This window comes from Oryzias latipes, chromosome 4, assembly GCF_002234675.1.
Source record: "Oryzias latipes chromosome 4, ASM223467v1".
Lineage (NCBI taxonomy): Eukaryota > Metazoa > Chordata > Actinopteri > Beloniformes > Adrianichthyidae > Oryzias > Oryzias latipes.
Genome location: NC_019862.2, coordinates 896107 through 920994, shown reverse-complemented (window position 1 = coordinate 920994; position 24888 = coordinate 896107). Strand labels below are relative to the sequence as shown.

The 24888-nt window shown below is 47.4% G+C and overlaps 2 protein-coding genes across 2 annotated transcripts in view; one reads left to right on the top strand and one right to left on the bottom strand.

Annotated features, from left to right (window-relative positions):
- Positions 1-572: 572 nt before the first annotated feature.
- rasl11b (RAS like family 11 member B) lies at positions 573-2434 on the top strand. The gene is made up of 4 exons (XM_004067568.4): positions 573-805; positions 881-937; positions 1014-1090; positions 1420-2434. The coding sequence occupies exons 1-4, from the start codon at positions 691-693 to the stop codon at positions 1915-1917; spliced, it is 747 nt and encodes a 248-aa protein (XP_004067616.1). The 5' UTR covers positions 573-690; the 3' UTR covers positions 1918-2434.
- A 3033-nt stretch (positions 2435-5467) lies between these two features.
- The window catches only part of scfd2 (sec1 family domain containing 2), a 124508-nt gene continuing 105087 nt past the window's right edge, over positions 5468-24888 (bottom strand). The window contains exons 7-9 of the mRNA XM_004067569.4: positions 12385-12519; positions 9613-9732; positions 5468-6016 (exon numbers count right to left, since the gene is read on the bottom strand). Of these exons, the coding sequence (XP_004067617.1) occupies positions 5924-6016; positions 9613-9732; positions 12385-12519 (348 nt within the window). The 3' untranslated portion in view covers positions 5468-5923. The remainder of the gene's footprint in view (positions 6017-9612; positions 9733-12384; positions 12520-24888) is intronic.

Here is a 24888-nt window from a genome sequence, read left to right as displayed (position 1 = left end):
CAGGCAGGCAGGCAGACAGACAGGCAGAAAGACCGACGGGCAGGCAGGCAGACAGACAGGCAGGCAGGCAGGCAGACAGGCAGGCAGGCAGACAGACAGACCGACAGACAGGCAGGCAGGCAGGCAGACAGGCAGGCAGGCAGGCAGGCAGACAGGCAGGCAGGCAGGCAGGCAGGCAGAAAGACCGACAGGCAGGCAGGCAGACAGACAGGCAGAAAGACCGACGGGCAGGCAGGCAGACAGACAGGCAGGCAGGCAGGCAGACAGGCAGGCAGGCAGACAGACAGACCGACAGACAGGCAGGCAGGCAGGCAGACAGGCAGGCAGGCAGGCAGGCAGGCAGAAAGACCGACAGGCAGGCAGGCAGACAGACAGGCAGAAAGACCGACGGGCAGGCAGGCAGGCAGGCAGACAGGCAGGCAGGCAGACAGACAGACAGAACCTCCGGGCAGGTTCTCCTCCCATATGTCGCTTCATTTACTTCACAGCATAACTGCTGCGTCCACGTGTGGGCGGGGGAGGGGGGAGGCGACGGGGATCCCACCATCCAATCAGCTGTGAGTAGCGCGCGAGCGCCTTAAAAGCTGCGCGCGCGCGGCGTCTGGAGCTCAGTCTGTGCCAGTGGAGACTGCGTGGAGACTGTTTGTAGCAGAACTTTGCCGGATCTTTTGTTCTCTCAGGAGGAGAACCATGAGGCTGATCCAGAACATGACGACCATCACGGAGTTCTGCGCTCCGGAGAACCAGCCGCTCAGCCGGGTCATTAAGATCGCTGTCGTAGGGGGAAGCGGAGTGGGGAAGACGGGTAAGAATGCAAACCGGTCTGTCCAAAGGTGGGCTTCAGGCGCAGCCATGAATAACCACTGCGGTGTTTCTGCAGCGCTGGTGGTGAGGTTCCTGACCAGGCGCTTCATTGGAGACTACGAGAGAAATGCTGGTGAGTTTCGGAAGAAAAGAAGCTTCATGGTGAAATTTGGCTTGTAATTTCTGAGGTTTTCCTTTTGCGCACGCAGGTAATCTGTACTCCAGAGAAGTTCAGGTGGACGGAGAACAAGTCACCATTCAGGTTCAGGACACGCCTGGGGGAGAGGTGGGTGCTGCTTCTCAGAAGAAAACATTTGTGGGTTAGGCTGGCTGACTGGATGCCCCCTCATCCTCTTTAAATGGAACCTTCCAACCTCCTGTAATTGAAGATGTCATTTTCCCTGAAGGATTGCCTTCATTCCACCCATCTTTAATAAGCTCTCATTTGGGGTAATGGCTGTCTGGGACAGCATAGGAGGATAGCTGGTTCAGTAATCCCATTTGTCTGCCCCACACAGCATTCCAGACCGTACTAAAGTTCAGGTGTAGAAAGCCTGCTCTGAATGGACCCTCCTTGTGTAAAACCATTGACATAATTCTTTCTTTGCTCCTTAGATGACTAATAACGGCGTCAAGCTGCCTGACCATGTGACCTGCTCCATCCAGTGGGCGGATGCTGTGGTGCTGGTTTACTCTGTGACAGACCGCCGCAGTTTTGATCTGATCAGTCAGCTGCACCAGCTGGTTGTCCGGGCAGGAGGCGCCATTGTGCCCCCTGTGATCCTGCTGGCCAACAAAGCTGACCTGTTGCACCTGAGGAGAGTGGACTCCCAGCAGGGCCCCCTCCTGGCTGGAGCCCTGGGATGCTCCTTCTATGAAGTGTCCGCCAGCGAGGACTACAACCAAGTGCACGGAGCGTTCCACAGGCTCTGCTGCCAGCTGGCCAAGCAGCCCCCCGCCCCATCCAGCTCGCCACACACTGGCGCCAGCGCTGCCCCAGAGAAGAGACGCTCACCACTCATCCCCCGGCCCAAATCCCCCAATATGCAGGACCTGAAGAGGCGCTTCAAGCAGGCGCTGTCGGCTAAAGTCAGGACTGTCACCTCGGTGTGAAGGGAGCTGAGAGGTGATCTGGACCGGTCAGAGTTAAGATTCATGCTTCTCCACTGAAGCGGAGAGGGCAGACGAGGCATGAACAGTCAGCAGGAAGGAGACGCGGCTTGTCGGGGAGGAGCCCACCGTGTCAGATGGAAGACATCCTGGGGGGAGGTTCAACATCAGCTGAGGAGGAGAGGAGCAGCTGAAGGTGTGGAACCCAGGTCTGACTGAGCTTCGTTACAAACTGTCCCTGAGGCTCTCCTGGCATGGGGATGCAGTGTGTTGGCATGGGGGTGTCTGTGGCAGCTCTTCAGACTGCCTGGAGTCGTACCAGCATCTTCACCCAGAGCTGTGATGTCAGCATCTCATGTGTAAATATGGTGTTTGTATTTTGCAGCTCCACCATGGGAGAAGAGATGTAGCATATGTTGGTCACGACCACTATTGCACTTTATACAAATGTAAATGTCCAGAGGGCCTAGTCTTATTTATTTGGTTACAATTTTGTGCATAATAAATGTTTCAAAACAAATTATTGTTTGTTGCTCAGATGCATGAGGCTGATGAAAAGACTAAGGTTGCGTCAGAATTCCTTCCCTAATCACTATATAGAGCGTTCACCATTTTCTGGTGCTGTCCGAATCAACAATTCCAAATTCCACTACCATTTCCCAGAAGTCTTTGCGAAAAACTAGTGTGCATCAATATTATATGCTCACAAAATTGTCAAACATAGACCACAATGCACTGTGTCTGAACCATTATTGCCCCAAAATTTATTTACATTCATTTTTTTTAAAATATCAACTTTTTTAATTTTTTTTTAACTTGTCCTGTCCAACAGCTGGGCAGACAGACGAGAGCTGAGGGCCTCTTGTGTTGGACATATTTTGCTTTAACAAGAGGGGTTATTAATCTTCTGACAAACCAAAGGTATGTCTGAATAAACCCCTTTTGTAATTGAGGCCAAACTTTATTAATTTCAATCATGTCTGAAAATCTTTGGTGTTGGACCGGACGGAAAAGGAAAGAGGGGAAGAAAAGAGAGGGTCGCTAGAGAGAGGGGGGGTAGGGGGTGATAATAGGAGGGGAAGGGGGATAAGAAGACCATGAAGCAGCATACAGCAACAAGTTTACTGGTTGTTAATCATTATGGTAAGGTTCAAATGTAGTACAAAAAGGGCGGGGCCTGTCCACACACACACTCAAATGTTATAAACACACCTGCTAGCTGCAAAAATGTCCACCTGTCGACATGTACACAAAACAGATAGTGTTCACACGCATACTTATGCCTTAAAACCAACTAGTGTGAAATATTTCAGTCATTCAGTCATGCAAACTGTTAGTGCAAAGGTGAGCTAACACCAGTGCTCAGGTGAGTGTTTATGTTCTTCTAAAATGGATGGTGGAACGTGAAAAGAAGGAGGGAGAGTGCCCAGCCATCCCCACCCCAAGACCCCCACCGCAGCGGCAGCCGGAATCCCCCCAACGCCACACGGGAACCGGCAGGGAACAACCGCCGCCCGGGCGACCAAGCCCGCCACCCAGGCCAGGGCCAGCAGGGCCGCCGCAAGGCCCCCAGAGCCAGAGGCCAGGGAAGCACGGAGGGAAAGAGAGCGCCGCCCCAGCCCAACCAGGAGAGCAGCCCCCCCCGCCGCGCCGGGAGAACCCAACGCAGAGCCCCACCGGAGAAGGACGCCCACAGCCCCAAACGAGCACCCCACCACCACCCAGGAGTTCCGGGCATCCCCCCGCCCCAACCCCAGGTACGAGCCAGGACCCCCCAAGGGAGACCCGCTCCGCACTCCAGGCAGCCACCCGCCCGGCCCACGGTTGGTCCAGGGAGGAGCGAGGCAGGGGGCCCGCCGCCCCCGCCCAGGAGGGGGGAACCCCGGGGAAAAAAAGAGGGCCCACAAGGGGTGTTATAAATATGGCCCGACCAGGCTCGGCCACAGTTGGAAATTTGGCGGGGCCCAGCACTCAGGAGCAAGGACCAGAACCCACCCCCCAGGGACCAGACACCCCCGGCTCAGATGTAATGTGAACTCCCCCACCGCGCGGAGAGAGCACCGCCGGGCCCAGGAAGCCGGCACCCCGGGGACACGGCCGCCGTTGCAAAGGGGCCCGCACCCCCCACCAGGGAAGAGGCAGGGGACAGATGGACCCAGGTCCCACCTTCCTTGCAAAATGTGTGTGCGTGTATGTGTGTTTGAGATGGTGTGTGTGTGCATGTGTGTGTGTTTATGTTGGGATGTATATATTGAGGGGGGAGGGGTGTGTGTACTAAGGGGGGTGCAGTCAAAATTGGCGGGTAGGGCACTAAGGGGACATCTCCTGATTACTCACAGTGACGTCCCCTCACCCTCCCCACCAAGGGGCCCTAAATGTCTAAGGTGCGGTTAAAATTGGCGGGTAGGGTGCTAGGAGGACATCCGCTGCTTGCTGGCAGTGATGTCCAAGCACCCCCCCTACCAAGGGCCCTACATGTCTAAGGTGCAAATAAAACCGAAAGAGGGGGGGCCCACTCCATACGGCAACCATAGGAGGGGGGCCACTGCCTAGTAAACCCCCCCCCAAGGCTCATCGCAGGCTAAGCCCCCCACCCCCTCACCGTATTATGAGGTTATATGAGGAAGGGGGTAAGTTGGGGACAGCTGATAGACTGTCCCCCGGTGGTCAAACAGGGAGGGGTCACAATATTTGTGACCCCTCCCTGTGTCGATCCAAACCGGAAGTGGTTCCAAGAAGCCAAAATCTCATGGACTTCTATAGAGAAATAAACAGCTGTTGCTCATTCTATTGGTCAGAATAACCATTCGGGATCTGATACCTTACATAACATGTTCTTAATTAACCCTTGTGCTATCTTAGATGACCCCCCCCTTACACTGACGTGTTCTCCCTACCATGACAAAGGTGGATAAAGGTGGAAAGATTTCATGTAATCCATGGACACCAGTGAAGATCACAAATCATTGAAGAAAAAAGGATCAGAGCACTGTCTAGTGGGTCTAGATGACCCAACTCCCAACGTTAAAGTGCCTAGGATAGCACGATAACTATTTTTTAGTTATTGAAGTTATAAACTGGCCAGTCAGGTGTCTCAATAGTATGTGGTGCCTGCTGAGCCCCACATCCAACGTTTTTGACAGATTTCGGACCAATTACTGCTTACTGATGCTGTCTGGCTCCATCATGGCCACTGAATTGACTTCATTTGGTTGCTGCTGTAATTAACCCTTGTGCTATCCTAGGCACTTTAACGTTGGGATATATATGACAGACGTCACGCTCACAAGGTCCAGTTCTGCATTTGAAAAGTGGAGTCAGTGTAACGGTCTTGGCTGCCTGGGACTGAAAAGGGATGATGCACAGGAGCTGTGTGACTCATGAATGTTCCATGAACAAAGCAGCTCTTATGAAAGCACAAAGACAAGGGATAAATTCAGAGCTGCTCTTCAGATCCTGTGATCTGATGAGGCCACACGCTGCAGCGGCTGGCCTCATCAGAAAAAAGTGAAGCCTTGTTAATAGATGCAGATTTAGTTACTGAGATGGGGTGTCTTTTTTCAAACTGCTTTATTTTTTATGAAGATGAGAGATTTCCCACAGATGTTTCCTTACAGAACAATCCCCTGGTCATTCAGAGTTTTGCAAAGTGTGGAGGCGACTGGCATGACTGCGTTCATTCAGGCCAAGATGATTCCAGCAGAGGTGGAGGCGGCAGTGCAGACCTCAGCAGACTGTGTGAAATTCTTCTGCTCCTCTGCGTCATGGCAGAACGTGGTGAGGTGATGCTGCTGCCATCAGAGGGTGTGTTTCCTTTCGGTGGTGTGCTCTCTGCTGTAGAGTTCACACTAGTGTTGAAAAGCCGACTTACAGCTCAGCCTCATGTATGAAAACAACTTGATGGATTTTAGCCCTAACATTGGAAGCCTGCAGGTCAGGAATGTGGATTTCTGATGGTTCAGAGAGCAGAGGTGAGCGTTCACAGGGCTGTGCCTTCGTGACCCTCTTTTTAGACGCCGATATCTGGCACCAGCCGTGGAGTGGCAAAGAGCAGCTCAGGGATATCTGTTGACCGCAGCAATCGGGTGGAGAGAAGCAGCACCTGGAGTGGAGCATAACATGAAACCTGATCAGAAGCCATGTTGCTGCTACTTCACACAGTTAAGGAAAAACAAAAACACACAGATTTATCATAGCAAACGTGCAAAGGGGACATGGATGTTTATTCAGGCACAGAAGCAACATGCAGAATGTGCTTCTCTCAAGTGTTACAGTTCTATTCTAAACATCTTTACAAAGTCTTCCCAGTTGTCCTTTGATTATGGTGGCACTGTTTTGACCCAAAATCCAAAAACCTGTGTCATTTTCTAGGACATAGTTTCTGCAGAGCAGCAGGAGTTCATTGGAAATTCACCTCTGAGTTGTGGGCGGGACTGCCGTTCCAGAGAACTCCCTGTTTGCGCTCACTCCTGCCAGCTTACAGCCCCTCGCACCCCAACCCAACATTGGTGGTGCAACAAAAATGGCAGCAATATCAGATCTGTCCCTCCGTCCGGTTCTGATCCAGATTCCAGCTCAGACCAGGAAAACACAGACATTCATGGATCTGTTGGTCTGCAGGTTCATTCATCAGAATGGAGCAGAGCTGGTGGTCCATCCCAGTTTATTTTCTACTAAACAAAGCTTCTCCTTTTCCTATCTCATTACCCAAAGAGGAGCCGTTTGTTTAAATGCAGAAACCTGTTTATGAATGTGAATGAAGTAGACTTGATGGTGGTTAAACCTAAAAATAGCAAAGAAATCTAAATGAAAAATAGCAAGTGATACAATTTCCATCATTTGTGCACTTTTTAAGTAAAAATGGTTTTATTTTTTCAAAACAATATTGCTCCATGTCTTAAGTTTCCACAGAAAAAAGAAAACTAAGCTGAACACATTAGTGAGAGCAGATCTTTGGATCCCCAGAGGAATGACATGTTCAAAATAAAAGACGCTGGTTCAAATTTAAGGGCCGAACTCTCCGCTGCAAACACTTTCTGATTCTGTTTAGTGTGAATCAACTCAGTTACTGTTTGCTTTGTCCTGAATTCTCAGTTAGCAGCACAGCTTCCTAGAGCCGTCTGAAATCTGTGTGATTGACAGCACACTGCTTTGAGCCTGGACCAGAACAGTTCCTGAAAGCCAACAGCCTCCTCCAGCAGACGGGTCACCAGCATCAGAGCTGCAGACAGCAGTCCTTGTGTGGACTGGGTTCCGCTCATGCACAGCCTGCTGGAGTGTGTGTTGGCCTGCACCTTATTGCACGAGCTTGTCTTAAATTTAGTTCTTCTGATTACATGAGGAAGACTTTGGTGGTTGCCGACCCTTTCATTGCCTGTGGCCTGGCTCCCTAAGCCTTTTATTAGGTTGAGCCCATTTTACTCGGTCTGATGTCCCTTTAGGTCTTCCTCGCGCTCCTCCCAAGGAGAGAAAGCCGCTTCGTCTGCGTGTTTAGTCTGAGTGTGTGGACTGCATAAGCAGGAAGAACTTGGACCACCCAAACGCACAGACAGGAGGGCAGACACACAAACCTGTGTTTGTGCACCATAATGTGTCCATTAGATGCCCCCACCATTACTTTCTGAGGCACATGTGCAGCTGTGTCAGAGCATGTGTACAATGAAGATGCTCTCAATGTTAAAGGTCACACAGTGAAACCCTCACTACAAGAACATAATGGGCTGTGCAGAACTGTGTCATGCATTTCTGGTTAAAAATAAGATAGCTGAGTTACTCCGCCTTCCAAAAATGATGGAACAGCACATCAAGCTGCTACTGCGGTATCCCTGAATGCACAGCATCAGCTAAATGTAACTCCTTATTGAGTTTCTACACTTTGCCAAAAGTGGGTGAGTAATGGAAGAAGCGGGTGTTGTAAACATTCAGCGAGACTGTTTTTATTTTCAGCATATTCCTGATGACCTGATCAAATCCAGATGGGCGATGGCGTTGAAGAAGAGGAGCTGTCCCTCTTTTCCCCCCTTCCAGATGTCCTGGGGGACCAAACCCAGCCTGTGATGACTGACAGGAGCAGACTATGGATGTAGTCTGTTCTGACCATGACTACTGCTCTACTACTGAGCCGGCTGCCCTAAACGTAGCCTGAGTGGAAACGAGGATCCCTGCTCTGAACTAGCAAGGCTCAGGCGTCAGATGGAGGAGTTTGCTTTGCAGCGGTTTGCCTCATCTGATGATGACATCAGTTTCAATATAAGGTTAGCTGTACATTTGTGAGCGTTTTATATTACACAGAAACACAAATTATTAGCAATTAGCATTAGTATACTGTGCTAGTGTGTTTTTATAGAGATGTTGAGGTCTCCAAGACAGTATTGTTATGAAAAGATATAGGTCTACATGTTCCATGCTAAGTTGCAGTCGGTTGTTGGAGTCTAGACATGCTCGTTTACACGACTGTGGCTGACATGAACCCTGCAACCACACACAGTTTGAAGGTTGTGCCCACCTTCTGGAAGCAGATTTCATTTATTGTGAATTTGAGGAGCTCCAGGGGAGATCTAGTAAACTTCAGACATTTTTAAGTTAACACTGTTCTGCTAATGACTGCTCGGTCTGACATCGATCGCGGAAGTAATTTGTGTTTTCAGGGAAAATAAAGGGGGAACTTCAGTTCCACTGAGTAAAAGACTAGCCGTACTTTATTCTCCTCCTAACGTTCTTAGTCAGGTATCTGTGAGGAAACTCAGAATTATGAGATTAAAGTCAGTAAACTATATATTTCAAGGTCACATTCTGAAAAGAATTCCAGAAGTATCTAAGATCAGAATTTGTAGAAAAAACTTAGAATCCTGAGAAAAAATAATCAAACTGTAAAATAGAAACATTTCAAGATTTGTTCTAAAATTTGAAACAAAGGACAAATAAGATGAAAGCCCGAGTTTTGAATTGTGGTTTTTCTACTGGTGACCTCTAATCTCTTAAATGGCAATAACACTTCCATGGTGAAGCTAGGTTTATTTTTAGGAGCATTTTTTCAGTTTTACACATTTAACATCCTATTAGTAAAATCTAATCAGCTCAATGTCTTCATCCAAACAACTCAGGACAGAAAAAACGTAAGGAGTAAAGTCAAACCCCTCTCATGTCTCTGGCGAGCCCAAACCTGAAGCCCCAGGTGAGGCCCTCCTGCAGATGCAGCCAGATGAAATTTTCTATTGATATGCTTCCAAATGGTGTTTCTTTCTGTTTTAAAAGCTACAGACTTTAAACTGTCCATTGCTGTGTTCCTACATGCCTATTTATTGTGATGTTAACAAGTCTGGGTCAAACAATAGTCAATTTTAAGTAACATGCATTTGTTTGACAAAAATATACATCCTCCATTAAATCTAAAATTGGCCAACAGTAATTTCTAATATTTCCATGACGTATAAAATAAAATTTTCATCCAGACTTTTTAGGATAAAAAACTTCCATAAAATATTAAAGTTTGGGTTTAAACATTCATGTAGCACCAATAAAATAGTAAAGGTGACCTTTATTGAACATCTTATGCAGCAAACACTGCTTAATAGCGTATTTGACTCTGGATTCTTCTCCTTTCACCCATAAGGAGTTCCTCAGGGCTTCATCCTTGGCCTTTTTCTGTTTTGTATGCTGTGTTTGCATACTTATTGAGATCAAACCTAACTGACTTACCTGACTTCCTGGTTTGTGTGAGTTAACTGTCTCCTTGATGAGACGAAGCTCTGAAGGTGTGACTCCTCCAAGCACAAAGAGGAAGAGCAGATTGTTGTCACTGGGATGTGGGCGGCTCACCTGAAATGAAGGGAAGAGATCCACGATTGGTCATTTTATTTTTAGGTTGTCAGTGCTGTAGAGTATGCTTCTTAGAATAGATCCTAACTACACTGTTTTATCCAGGACAGATTTCCTCTGCAGCTGAAAGGACGTGTGTGTGTTTGTCCTGAGGCTGAGTCACAGCTCAGCGGGATGTGTGTGTTGTTGTGCTGTTAGGGACGGCCGGCTCAGTGCCTCTGAGGCTGCAGACAAAGCCCCCAGGGTGAGGGCTTTTCACACTGATGTCTGACACGTGGACACTGAGGGGGGTGTGGACAGGTGTTTACATGCAGACCCAAAGACAGATGTGCCCCATCCCTAACGGGAGGAAACTGACTTTTAAAGGTGTGCTTCCAAAGCAAAGCCCAGTTCAGGGCTTCTGCTGAGTGGTACCGGCTGTTACTATACAGTGGCAGGCTGCAGAGCAGCTGTCAGGACAAGCCTGTGAATAAAACCTGAGCAATCAAACCTGCTGGAGGTGGAACTAAGAGGGAAGAATGGCTGTGCATGTGCAGCAGAAAGGGCTGGATTGAGGCGTGTCAGAGAGGCTTCAACACGTGTTGGAGGAGACAAAAGGGAGCTAAGGTTTTCTAGTGAATTCTGTGGACTCCTTCCTTGCATATGCAGACAGAGAGGCCACAGGAACATGTGAGCGAGCATCTGCACCTGTGTGCAGCTTCAGACACTCTGTGAACCATGTGCAGTAACATGGGATGGATGGGGAGGGGAGAGGTGTGAGGTGAAATGTGGCAGGCAGGCTGTTGATGGGGGATAACAGCCTGACACTTCAGAAAGAGGTCTTAAATAAAACATTTAAATAGGAATTTCCCCCCAGTATTTGCTTTTCCAAACGATAAAATAGATTTCTTTTTGGAATTAAAAGTTTTGATTTTGATTGAATCAAAGACTAATACATTTATTTAACCCCTAAGAACCCAGAGCCATTTTTCCTTAGAGGAAAATCACGTGGGATATGTTACAAACCCCAAGGACAACAGAACACTGATGGTTTTTTGATTACACCGATGTCACCATGAGTTCTTATGGGTTAAGCAAACATTTGACCTCAAACTGATTTACTCAGTTAGTTGAAAACACTTAATTTAACATATCAGTATGTTTTCAATGAAATCCTTTGGTCCCCTAAATTAGCCATAATTTAGATAAAGATAATAATAACAATCCATTTTATCGAAAGTGCCTTTCTTGCCACTCAAGGACACTGTACATTACAGAAAAAATAAAACCAATAAATAAAAGCAAAACGGATGGATGGGCAATCAAAGAAGAAGGGCAGATTTAAAGAGGTGGGGTTTGAGTCTGGATTTAAGGATAGGTAACAAGTCAATGATACGGAGGTCCAAGGGGAGAGAGTTCCACACTCCAAGGGCCGAGTGGCTGAAGGCTCGGCTCCCCATGCTGACAGGCAAGAGTCGGGGCAGGCGGCAGGCAAACAGAGTCAGAAACAGAAGACCAGGTCCAATGAAGGCAGAATGGCACAAACAATACTTTGCATAGTAAGCTATGGTTGATGAAGAGAGTCAGGTGTGTGGCTTCATGGGAGCACTGAGGGTTGCTGGGAGTTGTAATAATAATAATAATAATGGATTAGATTTATCTGCGCTTTTCAAGACACCCAAAGCGCTTACATTGTGTCCATTATTCATTCACTCCTCATTCATACTTGGTGATGGTAAGCTATGGTTGTAGCCACAGCTGCCCTGGGGCAGACTGACAGAGGCGTGGCTGCCATTTCGCGCCTACGGCCCCTCTGACCATCACCGGGACATTCATGCACATTCACACACCAGTGGAGCCACACTGGAGGCAAGGAGGGTGAAGTGTCTTGCCCAAGGACACAATGACATTTGGCTGGTGGGAGCGGGGAATCGAACCGCCAACCCTTCGATCATTGGACGACCCGCTCACCCACCTGAGCCACTGTCGCCCCAAGTAGTAGTGTGGTTAGAACTCTGGGGACGGCTCTCGCTGGGGACCAGACTTCTGTCAACTATAAAAAATTTTTCTCTAAATTGGTCAGAATTCAGAAAGAAATTGGAGTTCTGCCAAAACAAAGTCAAACCGTAAAAAAGGGGGAAAAAAATTAAGAAAAGTTTTGAAAAAGAAAGTAAGAACCGGAGAATAATGTCAGATATTTGAAAATAAGGTCAAAATTCTGGAAAAAGGTAAGATTTTTAGGATTAAAGTCAATATGTACATCTTTTTTTTAAATACCTCTGTTATTTTTTGTAGAATCAGAATCAAATTTGTTATTGTTTCTGAAATTATACTTTAGAAAATGACCCATAATTGTCCCTTTCCGCTACTTGGGCATTTGAAAGCAATAAAAGGTCTGAGAGAAAAGAGAACAAAAAAAGAAGCAAGAGATCACATAAAAACCATGAGAATGTCTGTTTTTCCAGAATTAAAAAAACAAAATGGAGAATTTTTGAAATTTCTGATCATGTTAGTGATGAAAAATAGCCTCCTCAAGTTGACTGACTTATCTTTTCTTATTTTTTGAGAGAATGTTCTTGCATTCTTCAAGAATCACAGAGCTCTGAAAACCACAGAGCAAATTCTACTTAGATAAAAAAAACCTTTTAAATGGGGTGTATTTTGTGAAGAGACCTTCATGAACATGCTGAAGCCCGTCTTGAGCAGCTCTGTCAGGCCTCCAGACATATGCTCCATGTCAGGACACTCAGACCGGTCGAGGCGGAACACCTCCTCCAGGATCTGCTTCAAGAAGGGACGGTAGGTGGCCTTTACATGGAAAAGTCAAGCACAAACATGTGACGATTCATAGGCAATGCAAACACCAACATAGGGTTTTTACACATAAGGCAGTATTTTCTATGAACATGAGGACATCCCCTGATTTTAGCCCCCCCACACACACACAGTGGATGTCTTTGTTTATCCCACATCAGAGGTTTGCATTTCTGTGTGAGGCAAACAGCTCGCTGAGTCACTTCATGAGGAGGAGGAGAGGGACAGCAGAACGGTGCTCTATTAAACACGGCTAAAAACAGCTCATTGATAACCTTGAGTGGGAAACAAAGACATTAAACCACTTCTGAATAAACACCTTGCAGCTAAATTCAACCCAAAACTCCCCATTTCTAAAATGATGAGAGTTATCTAAAAATACCCATTCTATTCCAAACACAAGTATTTTTGGAATAAACCATTGGAGTATTTACAACAACTCAGTTTATGTGCTTGACAACAGCAGACACAAAGAAAAAGGCTAAAGTAGAATCCAGTTCTCTCTTAGTCAGACAAACGTTCTTGACGAAGCACAATTTTATAACCTAAACTACTTCTTAATAAAAGTCTTTTATTTATGTGAGAGAAAAAACTGTTTATTTTGAACAAGGACTAAACTTTCTCTAACCAGCAACTCCTGCAAAATAAACCCTTTATAGCCCTCAAGGTTGCAGGATCAGGAATTTAAGGTCCAACTGTTTTTTCTCAAAAGAGAGCAGACTGTTTCTCTCACAGAACCTTAAAGAATTATTTAAGATCAGAACTGTGTGTGACTATGCAGGTTAAGCATGTGTTTAAATGTCTATCTAGGATATCAGTATTTTTTCTACCTTTCCCCCTTTGGAGGGGGAAAAATGTTCATCCCCCCACCGCGAAAAAACTGTGACAAAATACGCCAAATATGTTCAACTTTAATACCGTCTCAAAACATTCCTGCTGCTAGAGACTAGAACAATTAAATAAAGGATTGTTCACTCTGTAAGAAGAATAATATTGAACCTATATGAAAAAAGAAACACAAAATTGTGTTAAAGGCTGCAATGTGCTTTGTGCTATACCTCTTTTCAAAACCAGGTTGCAGGTTTGTTACTGCAACTCTCAAGTTGTGCTGAGCATAGCTCTGTTCTTTGATTTCAAAGTGGCAACAGCAGAAACTCTTACAAAGGCTACGTTCACACTGCAGGGCTTAATGCTCAATTCGGATTTTTTGAAAAAATCCGAATTGTTTGCTAGACCGTTCACATTTCCAAGTAAATCCGAACTTTAGTGATCTCCAGTGTGACCGTGACACGACCCAAACGAGACCCGCATGCGCAGAAGCCAGAAGAATACTCAACGGTGAACGACGTCACTTGTTGTTTGCGGAGCCAACGTTAACAATGGATGTCAACAACAGTGTTGTCAAAAGCGGAGCTCTTTTTGTAATATTAAATTTATTTTCACAAAGGAGCAGCACAATTACAATCTTCTCATTTTAAGAAGGCAATGGAGTCGGGATCGTCTGTACCCACTGTTGTGGAAGAGGAATGTGTATGTGCTGGAGCCGCGCGCCCGCGTGTGTGTGTGCAAGCGCGTGCCGCGAGGCGTCGAAAAAAAAAAACGAACCCGAGGCGTTTTTTTTTTTTGACGCTTTGACGCGTGGCGTTTTTTCGCGTCGGTGTGTACACTCACATTGGTGCCCTTTGTTTAGTCACGAGGCGTTAAACCGGCGAAATTCGTCCCGGTGTGAACGGGCCTTCAGGGTGGAGTCTGAGTGATTTCATTGAACTGATCCTCCTCAGCAGAGCTCAAACCAGCAGCTGCTGCTGCGTTATATGGATCTGCAGCCAGTCGTAATGAGCTCTGTTGTCTGGGGAATAAGAAAAATCCTCGCAGGGAAGACACGTACAAAGTGAATGATCCTTTATACAAGGAATAAATAAATTACATAAAGGATCATTCACTTTGTATGTTGTCAACCTGTGGGGCGCCACCCTGGGAGGCGCGGAGGCATTACATCCACTATACATGCAATGTATAGAAGAAAGAAAGGCAGGTGTAGGTATCCAATCATCAACTCAAGCATCAACGGCATTACCGTTCTTATAAGACGTTAGAACCGCCGTTAACAACAATAATTATGTTTTCAAATGTCACGGTTAGGATTAGGTTAATGCAAGTGATGCAAGACCCACGGATATGAGGTCTTTCATGTTTCACCGCAAAAAGAATTCCGACGTCCAAATATGGCCCCCTCCTCCCAGCCTTGTCCCACCGGGTGACTCACACCCCCACCGAGATGCCTCTGCACCACCCCAGTTTTACAACCACTGCATTGAACTGTTGATTCAAGCATCACAAACACACTTCCATAATGGTTTATATCATTGACTGTATCGAAAAAACTGGACTGAGTGACCCCTCCCCCCATGACGTTCCAAACAGGAAGTACCTGCTGGCTCCAAGAAGCTAAAATCCCATAGACCTCTATAGAGAAATTAACAGCTGTTAGTCATTCTTCATGCTTCAATAAAAGCTAGTGGTCTCAAGCATTGACTGTAAATGAGAACTGGACCAAGTGAGTGTGATGTCACCCATGGAAAGTGGCTTACTTCCAGCTCCAACCAAATGAAATCAATTCAGTAGCCATTTTATATATTATCATTTATACGGATATAGTTTACTCTGAAAGGTTTAATGGGCCTATACCAAATTTCTTAAGCCTCATAGTAAACAGTATGCATATGATAATAAATTACCTTTGACACACCAAAGAACACATTTTTTATTAAATATTAGTCATTTTCCTGAGGTCTCGTCTTTTCCGACCTGGAAATAAGACCACTTGAACTCTGAAGCACAGCCTTTTGCTCCGTGTGGGTGCCGCCCATTTCATGATGTCAACCTAGAGTCGGCCTCGGCAGTGTGTCTGTGTTTCGCCCACAAACATCATCCAAACTTTTACAAAGATGGATGTTCATAACATCCCTTATGGGCCGCCCTTTTTTCCCCGGGGTTCCCCCCTCCTGGGCGGGGGCGGCGGGCCCCTGCCTTGCTCCTACCTGGACCAACCGTGGGCCGGGTGGGTGGCTGCCTGGAGTGCGGAGCGGGTCTCCCTTGGGGGGTCCTGGCTCGTACCTGGGGTCGGGGCGGGGGGATGCCCGGAACTCCTGGGTGGTGGTGGGGTGCTCGTCTGGGGCTGTGGGCGTCCCTCTCCGGTGGGGCCCTGCGTTGGGCTCTTCCGGCGCGGCGGGGGGCTGCTTTCCTGGCTGGGCTGGGGCGGCGCTCTCTTTCCCTCTGCGCCTCCCTGCTCTCTGGCTCTGGGGGCCTCGCGGCGGTCCTGCTGGCCCTGGCCTGGGTGGCGGTCTTGGTCGCCCGGGGGGCGGTTGTTCCCTGCCTGTTCCCGTGTGGCGCTGGGGGAATTCCGGCTGCCGCTGCTGCTGCGGCGGGGGTATGGGTGTGGGGGTGGCTGGGCGCTCCTCCTCCTTCTTTTCACATTCCACCATCCATTTTAGAAGAACATAAACACTCACCTGAGCACAGGTGTTAGCTCACCTTTGCACTAATAGTTTGCATGATTGAATGAATGAAAGATTTCACACTAGTTGGTTTAAAGGCATAAGTATGCGTTCGTGAACACTATCTGTTTTGTGTGCATGTTGACATGTGGACATTTCTGCGGCTAGCAGGTGTGTTGATAATATTTGAGTGTGTGTGAACAGGCCCCGCCCTTTTTGTACTACATTTGAACCGTACCGTAACGATAAACAACCAGTAAACCTGCCTGCTCTATGCTGCTTCATGGTCTTACCCCCCTTCCCCTCCTATTATCACCCTCCTACCCCCCCCTCTCTCTAACGTCCCTCTCTCTTGTTCCCCTCTTTCCTTTTCCGTCCGGTCCAACACCAAAGATTTTCAAACATGATTGAAATTAATAAAGTTTGGCCTCAATTACAAAAGGGGTTTATTCAGACATACCTTTGGTTTGTCTGAAGATGAATAACCCCTCTTGTTAGAATAAAATATGTCCAACACAAGAGGCCCTCAGCTCTCATCTGTTTGCCTAGCTGTTGGACAGGACAAGTTAAAAAAAAGGAAAAAAAAAAAAAAAAAAAAAGATGGATGTTCATATTGAGCCTAGAAAATGAAAGCATTTTGGCCAAATCCAGCTAGCACTGAGGAGAAAGTGAGCGTGAGCCTGGAGGCCGTGCTGGCTATGCAGACTCGCTTTCACGGGTTAGGAGGGGCTGGTGCTCAGAGAGCAGGGTTTTAGAGAAATACTCAGAAAATGCCTGAAAAGATCAAAATACCACTTTGGGGTTGTGTTTGGTGAGGAATTTACATTATGATACACTTAAAAGCTCAAAAAACATATTTAGCATAATAAAGGCCCTAGAAAGGTAATTTGCCATCTCCTGGTGGAGGAGTTTAAATACCTTGGGGTCTTTTTCACGAGCGAGGGAAGACTGGAGCATGAGATTGACAGGCAGATCAGAGCGGCGTCTGTAGTTATGCGGTCGCTGTATTGGTCCATTGTGGTGAAGAGAGAGCTGAGGCAAAAAGAAAAACTCCCAATTTACCGGTCGATCTTCGTTCCAATACTCACCTATGGTCATGAGCTGAAGGAACGAGGTCCTGAATACAAGTGGCTGAAATGAGCTTCCTCTGTAGGGTGGCTGGGCGCTCCCTTAGGGATGAGGGGGGGGTGTGTGTGTGTGTCTCTGTCACCTGCAGAGACCTCGGAGTAGAACCGCTTCTTCTCCACATCCAGAGGGGCCAGTTGAGGTGGCTCGGGCATCTAGTCCGGATGCCCCCCGTGGAGGTGTTTCGGGCATGTCCCACTGGGCGGAGACCCAGGGGAAGACCCAGGACACGCTGGAGAGATTATGTCTGTCCGTTGGCCTGGCAACACCTTGGGGTCCCTCAGAGGAGCTGGAGGAAATGGCTGGGGCGAGGGAAGTCTGGGCATCTTTGCTTAGACTGCTGCCCCCGCGACCCGGTCCTGGATAAGCGGAGGAAGATGGACGGACGGATGGATGGACGGAAAGACCCTTTAATAACTTTCTTGAGGTCAGAAAAGGTATTTTTTGTATTGACAAGAGCTTTGTAAACAGTGCTCTGCTGGTATATGATAAAGAGGGAGCAAAGAAAATAATATTTTCCTAATATAGTATAAAGACAAAAGGGAGCAGGAACAATCTGTCCTTCTGTACCAGCTTGATTTATAAGCATCAGTACAGTTTACCAGAAATATTCCTGCAAAACGGCAATGAAAATGCCAGATGGATTTGGAAGGTTTTCAGTTCCCCCTTTCTATGTCAAAGCTGCCTTAATCCCAATAAAAATATGAACTCTTAATGATCTTAGAAAAATCTAATTCACCTCTTGACATTTATTGTAGCTGCAACATTTTTAAAACTAAGTATAACAGAATAATTAATACTCTCATCTGCTTTTGCTGGTTCAGAACTTATTCTACATCTTACACAACTTATCTGAATGCATTATACTTCCAAACCTGACAGTAATGATTATAAACTTCCATGATGCTTTATGATTTTACCCCCCCCCCCCCCCCCCCATTCGATAATCATCCTCCTATCCATCCCCCCAACATCCTTCTCTCTTCTTCCCTCTTCCTCTTTTCCATCTGGTCCAACAAAAAGCGGTTGCAAATATAATGAATATAAATAAAGTTTAGAGAAATTTAAAAAAGGGGTTTAATCAAATATACACCATGCGTGTCAGATGATTCATAACCCCATGTTGTAAGAGTAAAATATGTCCAACACTAGAGGCCTTCAGCTCCCATTTGTCTGCTCGGACAGGACAAGTAAAAAAAAACCAAAACATATCTGCTATGACTTTGCTCTATTAGTCGGTATGAGTATTAGATATTATATTCTATTAAATATTTAGATCCAAATACTCTGAATAACTGCAGAGCTGTATCCAACTTACTGTTTTTAAGTGAATTTATAGAGAAAAGTGTTGCTACTCAACTTCATGAGTTTTTAAAATTTATCTAAAATTTTTAGATTTTAGAAAAATATCAATCTGGTTTTAGGACAAATCACAGAACAGAGACAGCTCTTTTAAAGATTATTAATGATCTTAAAAATTAGACTCACAGAAACTTTCTGTTCTGGTGCTGCTGGATCTTAGATACAGTTGATTGGACAGACGTAGGAGTCTAGTGGGCCTCTCTGGAAATGTTCAGAAGTGGTTTTATTCTTACCTTACAGACCAACACTTTTATGTAAGTATGGATACATGCTCTTCAGCAATCCATGAATTAAGTTGTGGGGTTCCCCAATGGGTCGAATTTGGTTCTACACTGTTTAACTTGTATATGTCTCCTCTTGGTGATGTCATCAGGAGACACGGCATTGACTTTCACAGCTATGCTGATGATACACAACTCTACAATGCTGTATCTCCTGATGACCTTGAACCTATTAACACTCTTAAAATGTATTTTAGATATAAAGTCGTGGAAGGCAGAAAACTTCCTACAGCTCAACCAGGACAAAACTGAAGTTTTAAGTATCGGTTATTTTTTATTTTTTTAAGTTTATTAAGTATCGGTTCTGAAGACGAGAGAAAGGTTTTACAACATCTTCAGAATTTTAAACCTTCTCACTGTGTGATAAACCTGAGCGTACTTTTTAAATCTGAGCTCAATTTTATCCACACATTAAAAATACTGTTAAGACAGGATTTTACCATCTTAAAAACACTGCCAGAGCCGTACAGACTAGCCAGACAGAGAGACAGAGATGGGAAGGACGTGCAACAGATAAGGGTGATTAAGGACAGAGATGGAAAGGTGCTAACAACTCAGGAGAGTGTACAGAAAAGATGGAAGGAGTATTTTGAGGAGCTGATGAACGTGGAAAATGACAGGGAAAGAAGGGAGGAAGATGTGGTTGTTGTGGAGCAGGAAGTAGCAGAGATTGGAAAGGATGAGGTTAGGAAGGCTCTGAAAAGGATGAAGAGCGGAAAGGCCGTTGGTCCTGATGACGTACCTGTGGAGGTATGGAAGTGCTTAGGAGAGACAGCAGTGGAATTTCTAACGAGTTTGTTCAATAGGATTTTAGAGAGTGAGAAGATGCCTGAGGAATGGAGGAGAAGCGTTCTGGTCCCGATCTTTAAGAACAAGGGTGACACGCAGAACTGCAGCAACTATAGAGGAATAAAGTTGATGAGCCACACAATGAAGCTGTGGGAAAGAGTAGTGGAAGCCAGGCTTAGGAAGAAGGTGGAGATTTGTGAGCAGCAGTATGGTTTCATGCCCCGTAAGAGCACCACTGATGCCATTTTTGCTTTGAGAATGTTGATGGAAAAGTACAGAGAAGGTCAGAAGGAGCTGCATTGTGTGTTCGTAGATTTAGAGAAGGCGTATGACAGGGTGCCGAGGGAGGAGCTGTGGTACTGTATGAGGTCGTCTGGAGTGCCAGAGAAGTATGTCAGAGTAGTTCAGGACATGTATGAGAGAAGTATGACGGTGGTGAGATGTGCTGTAGGTCAGACAGAGGAGTTCAAGGTGGAGGTGGGACTACACCAAGGATCAGCTTTGAGTCCTTTTTTGTTTGCTATGCTGATGGACAGGCTGACAGACGAGGTAAGACAGGAATCTCCCTGGACAATGATGTTTGCGGATGACATTGTAATTTGCAGTGAGAGTAGAGAGCAGGTGGAGGAACAGTTAGAGAGGTGGAGGTTTGCTATGGAAAGAAGAGGCATGAAGGTCAGTCGTAGTAAGACAGAATACATGTGTCTGAACGAGAGGGATCAAGGTAGAAGCGTTAGGTTACAGGGGGCTGAGGTGGAGAAGGTGCAGGAGTTTAAGTACTTGGGGTCAACAGTTCAGTGTGATGGGGAGTGTGGAAAAGAGGTGAAGAGGCGAGTGCAGGCAGGTTGGAGCGGGTGGAAGAAAGTGTCAGGAGTGTTGTGTGACAGAAGAGTGCCAGCAAGACTCAAAGGAAAGGTGTACAAGACAGTGGTGAGACCAGCTCTGCTCTATGGGTTAGAGACGGTAGCAGTGAGACAGAGACAAGAGGCTGAGATGGAGGTAGCGGAGATGAAGATGTTGAGGTTCTCCTTAGGAGTGACCAGGTTAGACAGGATAAGGAACGAGTACATCAGAGGGACGGCTCATGTGGCCTGTGTTAGCGACAAAGTCAGAGAAGCCAGACTGAGATGGTTTGGACATGTTCAGAGGAGGGATAGTGGATATATTGGTAGAAGGATGTTGGAGATGGAGCTGCCTGGCAGGAGGGCAAGAGGACGGCCAAAGAGGAGATATATGGATGTCTTAACAGAGGACATGAAGTTGGCTAATGTTAGGGTAGAAGATGTCCATGATAGAGTGAGGTGGAAAAGGATGATTCGCTGTGGCGACCCCTGATGGGAAAAGCCGAAAGAGAAAGAAGAAGAAGAAAAACACTGCCAGAGCCATTACAGTGTAGATACCAAAACAGTTCGGCCTGACACAAATGATGACTTCACACTACGGTTACCCCACTTGGATAAACTACGTAGCGTGGAGATCTGCTCAGGCTCTACATATTTTAATTTCACATTTCCTTTTGTAACCTTCTTTTCCCTCATACGTTGTGTCTGACATTATTCTTTGTAGTGTTTACAGAGAGATTTAGCCACAACCTACTCTGTAAAAAGATCTGTGGCTGTTAAAATGAACCTGCTGCTCTACACGAGTGAACCGTGTCTCTGATCAGAGCAGCCGGACTTGTAACTTCGTGTTTGCAGGTAAGGGAGGGTGCTTTATTACAGTGTGCGGTCCAGAGAAGAGTTTGGACCGCAGTCCGTCCGGCTGTTCTGCGTGAGCAAGCAGAAGTCTCCAGACAAAATAAAGGCTGATGTTATTTCAGTTTAAGTACATCCAAGGATAAATGTTGTTAGCACGTATTAACCTAATCCTTCTTCCTGGTCCGTTCAGTCAATAATAAAGCACTGGTCGCACGGATTTTAAAAACGATATGCAAACAAGCATTTAATAACAATAATAATAGAAATAAAATCATTTTAGAATTTCCTCTCGCTCTGTGCTGCAGTTTTATTTGTTTACAACGGAACTAACTATTTCTTCTTCTACTGATGTACCATAATTTGTCCAGACCAATCGCTATTTTACACGTCATCAGACCAACGTACAGCCAATCAAATAAAAGTATCAAAGTATTCATTGTGTGTGGTTTCATGTGTCATATGTGTTAACGGAGGGGAGAGTGAAGGGTGGGTTGGGTTTCGCAATATTGTTTATGGATTCCTGATCAAAGGAAAAAAAACGACCCAATTACGTAGCCCGGATTGGCGTCACCGGGGCCCCACTCTGGAGCCAGGCCTGGGGTTGGGGCTCGCAGGCGAGCGCCTGGTGACTGGCGCCGGGGCTCTTCCCACGGGCCTCGGTCGGGCACAGCCCGAAGGAGCGACGTGGGACCACTCTCCCATGGGCCCACCACCCGTAGGAGACCTCAAAAGGGGCTGGTGCAATGTGGTTTGGGTGGCAGTCGAAAGGCGGGTGCCTCGGCGACCCAAATCCCGGTCATGGAACTTGGCTTTTGGGACATGGAATGTCACCTCTTTGGGAGCGAAAGAACCTGAGCTGGTGCAAGAGGTTGAGAGATACTGTCTAGATATAGTCGGGCTCACCTCCACACATAGCCTGGCCTCTGAAACTCAGTCCTTAGAGAGGGGTTGGACTCTCTACCACTCTGGAGTTGCTCAAGGTGAGAGGCAGCGGGCTGGTGTGGGTTTACTCGTGAGAAGTGTTGGAGTTCACTCCGGTGGACAGGAGGATTGTGTCCCTCCGCCTCCGGGTGGGGGACAGGTCTCTACCTGTGGTTTCGGCTTACGGGCCAAACAGCAGTTCAGAGTACCAGACCTTCTTGGTGGCTCTCGAAGGGGTACTGGAAAGTACCCCAACGGGGGACTTCAATGCCCACGTGGGCAATGACAGTGGCACCTGGAAGGGTGTAATTGGTAGGAATGTCCCCCCTGATCTGAACCCGAGTAGTGTTTTGTTGTTGGACTTCTGTGCTCGTCATAGTTTGTCCACAACAAACCCCATGTTTCAGCAAAAGGGTGTCCATCAATACACATGGCATCAGGACACCCTAGGAAGGAGGTCAATGATCAACTTTGTAGTTGTTTCAGACGACCTTCGGCCCTGTGTCTTGGACACTCACTCAGGTGAAGAGAGGGGCAGAGCTGTCCACCGATTACTACCTGGTGGTGAGTTGGATTCGCTGGCGGGGAAGGAGGCCGGAAAGACTTGGAAGACCCAAACGTACTGTGAAGGTCTGCTGGGAACGTCTGGCTGAGACCGCCGTTAGGGAAGTCTTTAACTCCCACATCCGGGAGAACCTCAAACAGGTACCGAGGGAGGTTGGGGACATTGAGTCCGAGTGGACCATGTTTTCCACTTCCATTGTTTCTGCTGCTCCTCTGAGCTGTGGTCGCGAGGTCTCTGGTGCCTTTCGCAGTGGTAACCCCCGAACCCAGTGGTGGACACCGGAAGTAAGGGATGCTGTCAAGCTGAAGAAAGAGTCCTAGCAGGCCTGGCTGGCTTGCGGGACTCCAGAGGCAGCCGACAGGTATTTGCAGTCTAAGCAAGATGCGGCCCGGACTGTTGCGGAGGCAAAAACTGGGTCCTGGGAGAAGTTCGGTGAGGCCATGGAGAAGGACTATCGGTTGGCCTCGAAGAAATTCTGGCAAACCGTCCGGCGCCTCAGGAGGGGAAAGCAGTTCTCCACAGGCACCGTTTTCAGTGCAGGTGGGGGGCTGTTGACTTCGACTGGGGACATTGTCGGGTGGTGGAAGGAATACTTCAAGGATCTCCTCAATCCCACTGAATCCCACTCAATCCTTTGAAGAAGCAGAGACTGATGACTTTGAGGTGAGGCTGTCCATTTCCCGGGCTGAAGTCACTGAGGTAGTCAACGAGCTCCTCAGTGGCAAGGCCTCGGGAGTGGATGAAGTCCACCCTGAGTACTTCAAGTCTCTGGATGCTGAACCTCAGATTCAGGAACAACAGTGAGGTTTCCTTCCTGGTGGTGGAACAGTGGCCCACCCTAGCTAGTGTGCTGGAGGGATTGTGGGAGTTCGCTCATCCAGTCCATATGTGTTTTGTGGATTTGGAGAAGGCGCTCGACCGGGTCCCCCGTGGTATCCTGTGGAGGGTGCTCTGGGAGTAAGGGGTCCGGGGAGCCTTGCTGAGGGCTGTCTGGTCTCTGTATGACCGGAGTAGGAGCCCTGACTCCGGCAGGGCTGCCCTTTATCACCGGTTCTGTTCATAGTTTTTATGGACAGAAATTCTAGGCGCAGCCAGGGGCCGGAGGGGGTCTGGTTTGGCGACCACAGGATTTCCTCTCTGCTTTTTGCAGATGATGTTGTCCTGTTGGCTTCATCAAGCGGGGACTTCAAGCGTGCATTGGGGCGGTTTGCAGCCGAGTGTGAAGCGGCTGGGATGAGGGTCAGCACCGCTAAATCTGAGGCCATGGTCCTTGACCGGACAAAGGTAGTTTGCCATCTCTCGGTGGGTGGAGTCTCCCTTCCCCAGGTGGAGGAGTTTAAATAGCTTGGGGTCTTGTTCACGAGTGAGGGAAGACTGGAGCGTGAGATTGACAGGCGGATCTGAGCGGCGTCAGTAGTTTTGCGGTCGCTGTATCGGTCCGTTGTGGTGAAGAGAGAGCTGGGCCAAAAAGCGATGCTCTCAATTTACCGGTCGATCTTCGTTACAATACTCACCTATGGTCATGAGCTGAAGGAACGAGGTCCCGAATACAAGTGGCTGAAATGAGCTTCCTCTGTAGGGTGGCTGGGCGCTCCCTTAGGGATGAGGGGGGGGGTCTCTGTCACCTGCAGAGACCTCGGAGTAGAACCGCTTCTTCTCCACATCCAGAGGGGCCAGTTGAGGTGGCTCGGGCATCTAGTCCGGATGCCCCCCGTGGAGGTGTTTCGGGCATGTCCCACTGGGCGGAGACCCAGGGGAAGACCCAGGACACGCTGGAGAGATTATGTCTGTCCGTTGGCCTGGTAACACCTTGGGGTCCCTCAGAGGAGCTGGAGGAAATGGCTGGGGCGAGGGAAGTCTGGGCATCTTTGCTTAGACTGCTGCCCCCGCGACCCGGTCCTGGATAAGCGGAGGAAGATGGACGGACGGATGGATGGACGGAAAGACCCTTTAATAACTTTCTTGAGGTCAGAAAAGGTATTTTTTGTATTGACAAGAGCTTTGTAAACAGTGCTCTGCTGGTATATGATAAAGAGGGAGCAAAGAAAAGAATATTTTCCTGATATAGTATAAAGACAAAAGGTCATGAGCTATGAGTCATGACCAAAAGAACAAGAGCCGAATAC

What these genes read in the sequence shown, in the direction of transcription:
- rasl11b (XM_004067568.4), top strand. Translation starts at nt 691, where the DNA reads ATGAGGCTGATCCAGAACATGACGACCATCACGGAGTTCTGCGCTCCG. An exon ending in AAGCGGAGTGGGGAAGACGG is followed by an intron (nt 806 to 880) that starts GTAAGAATGCAA and finishes GTGTTTCTGCAG; the next exon opens with CGCTGGTGGTGAGGTTCCTG. An exon ending in AGACTACGAGAGAAATGCTG is followed by an intron (nt 938 to 1,013) that starts GTGAGTTTCGGA and finishes TTGCGCACGCAG; the next exon opens with GTAATCTGTACTCCAGAGAA.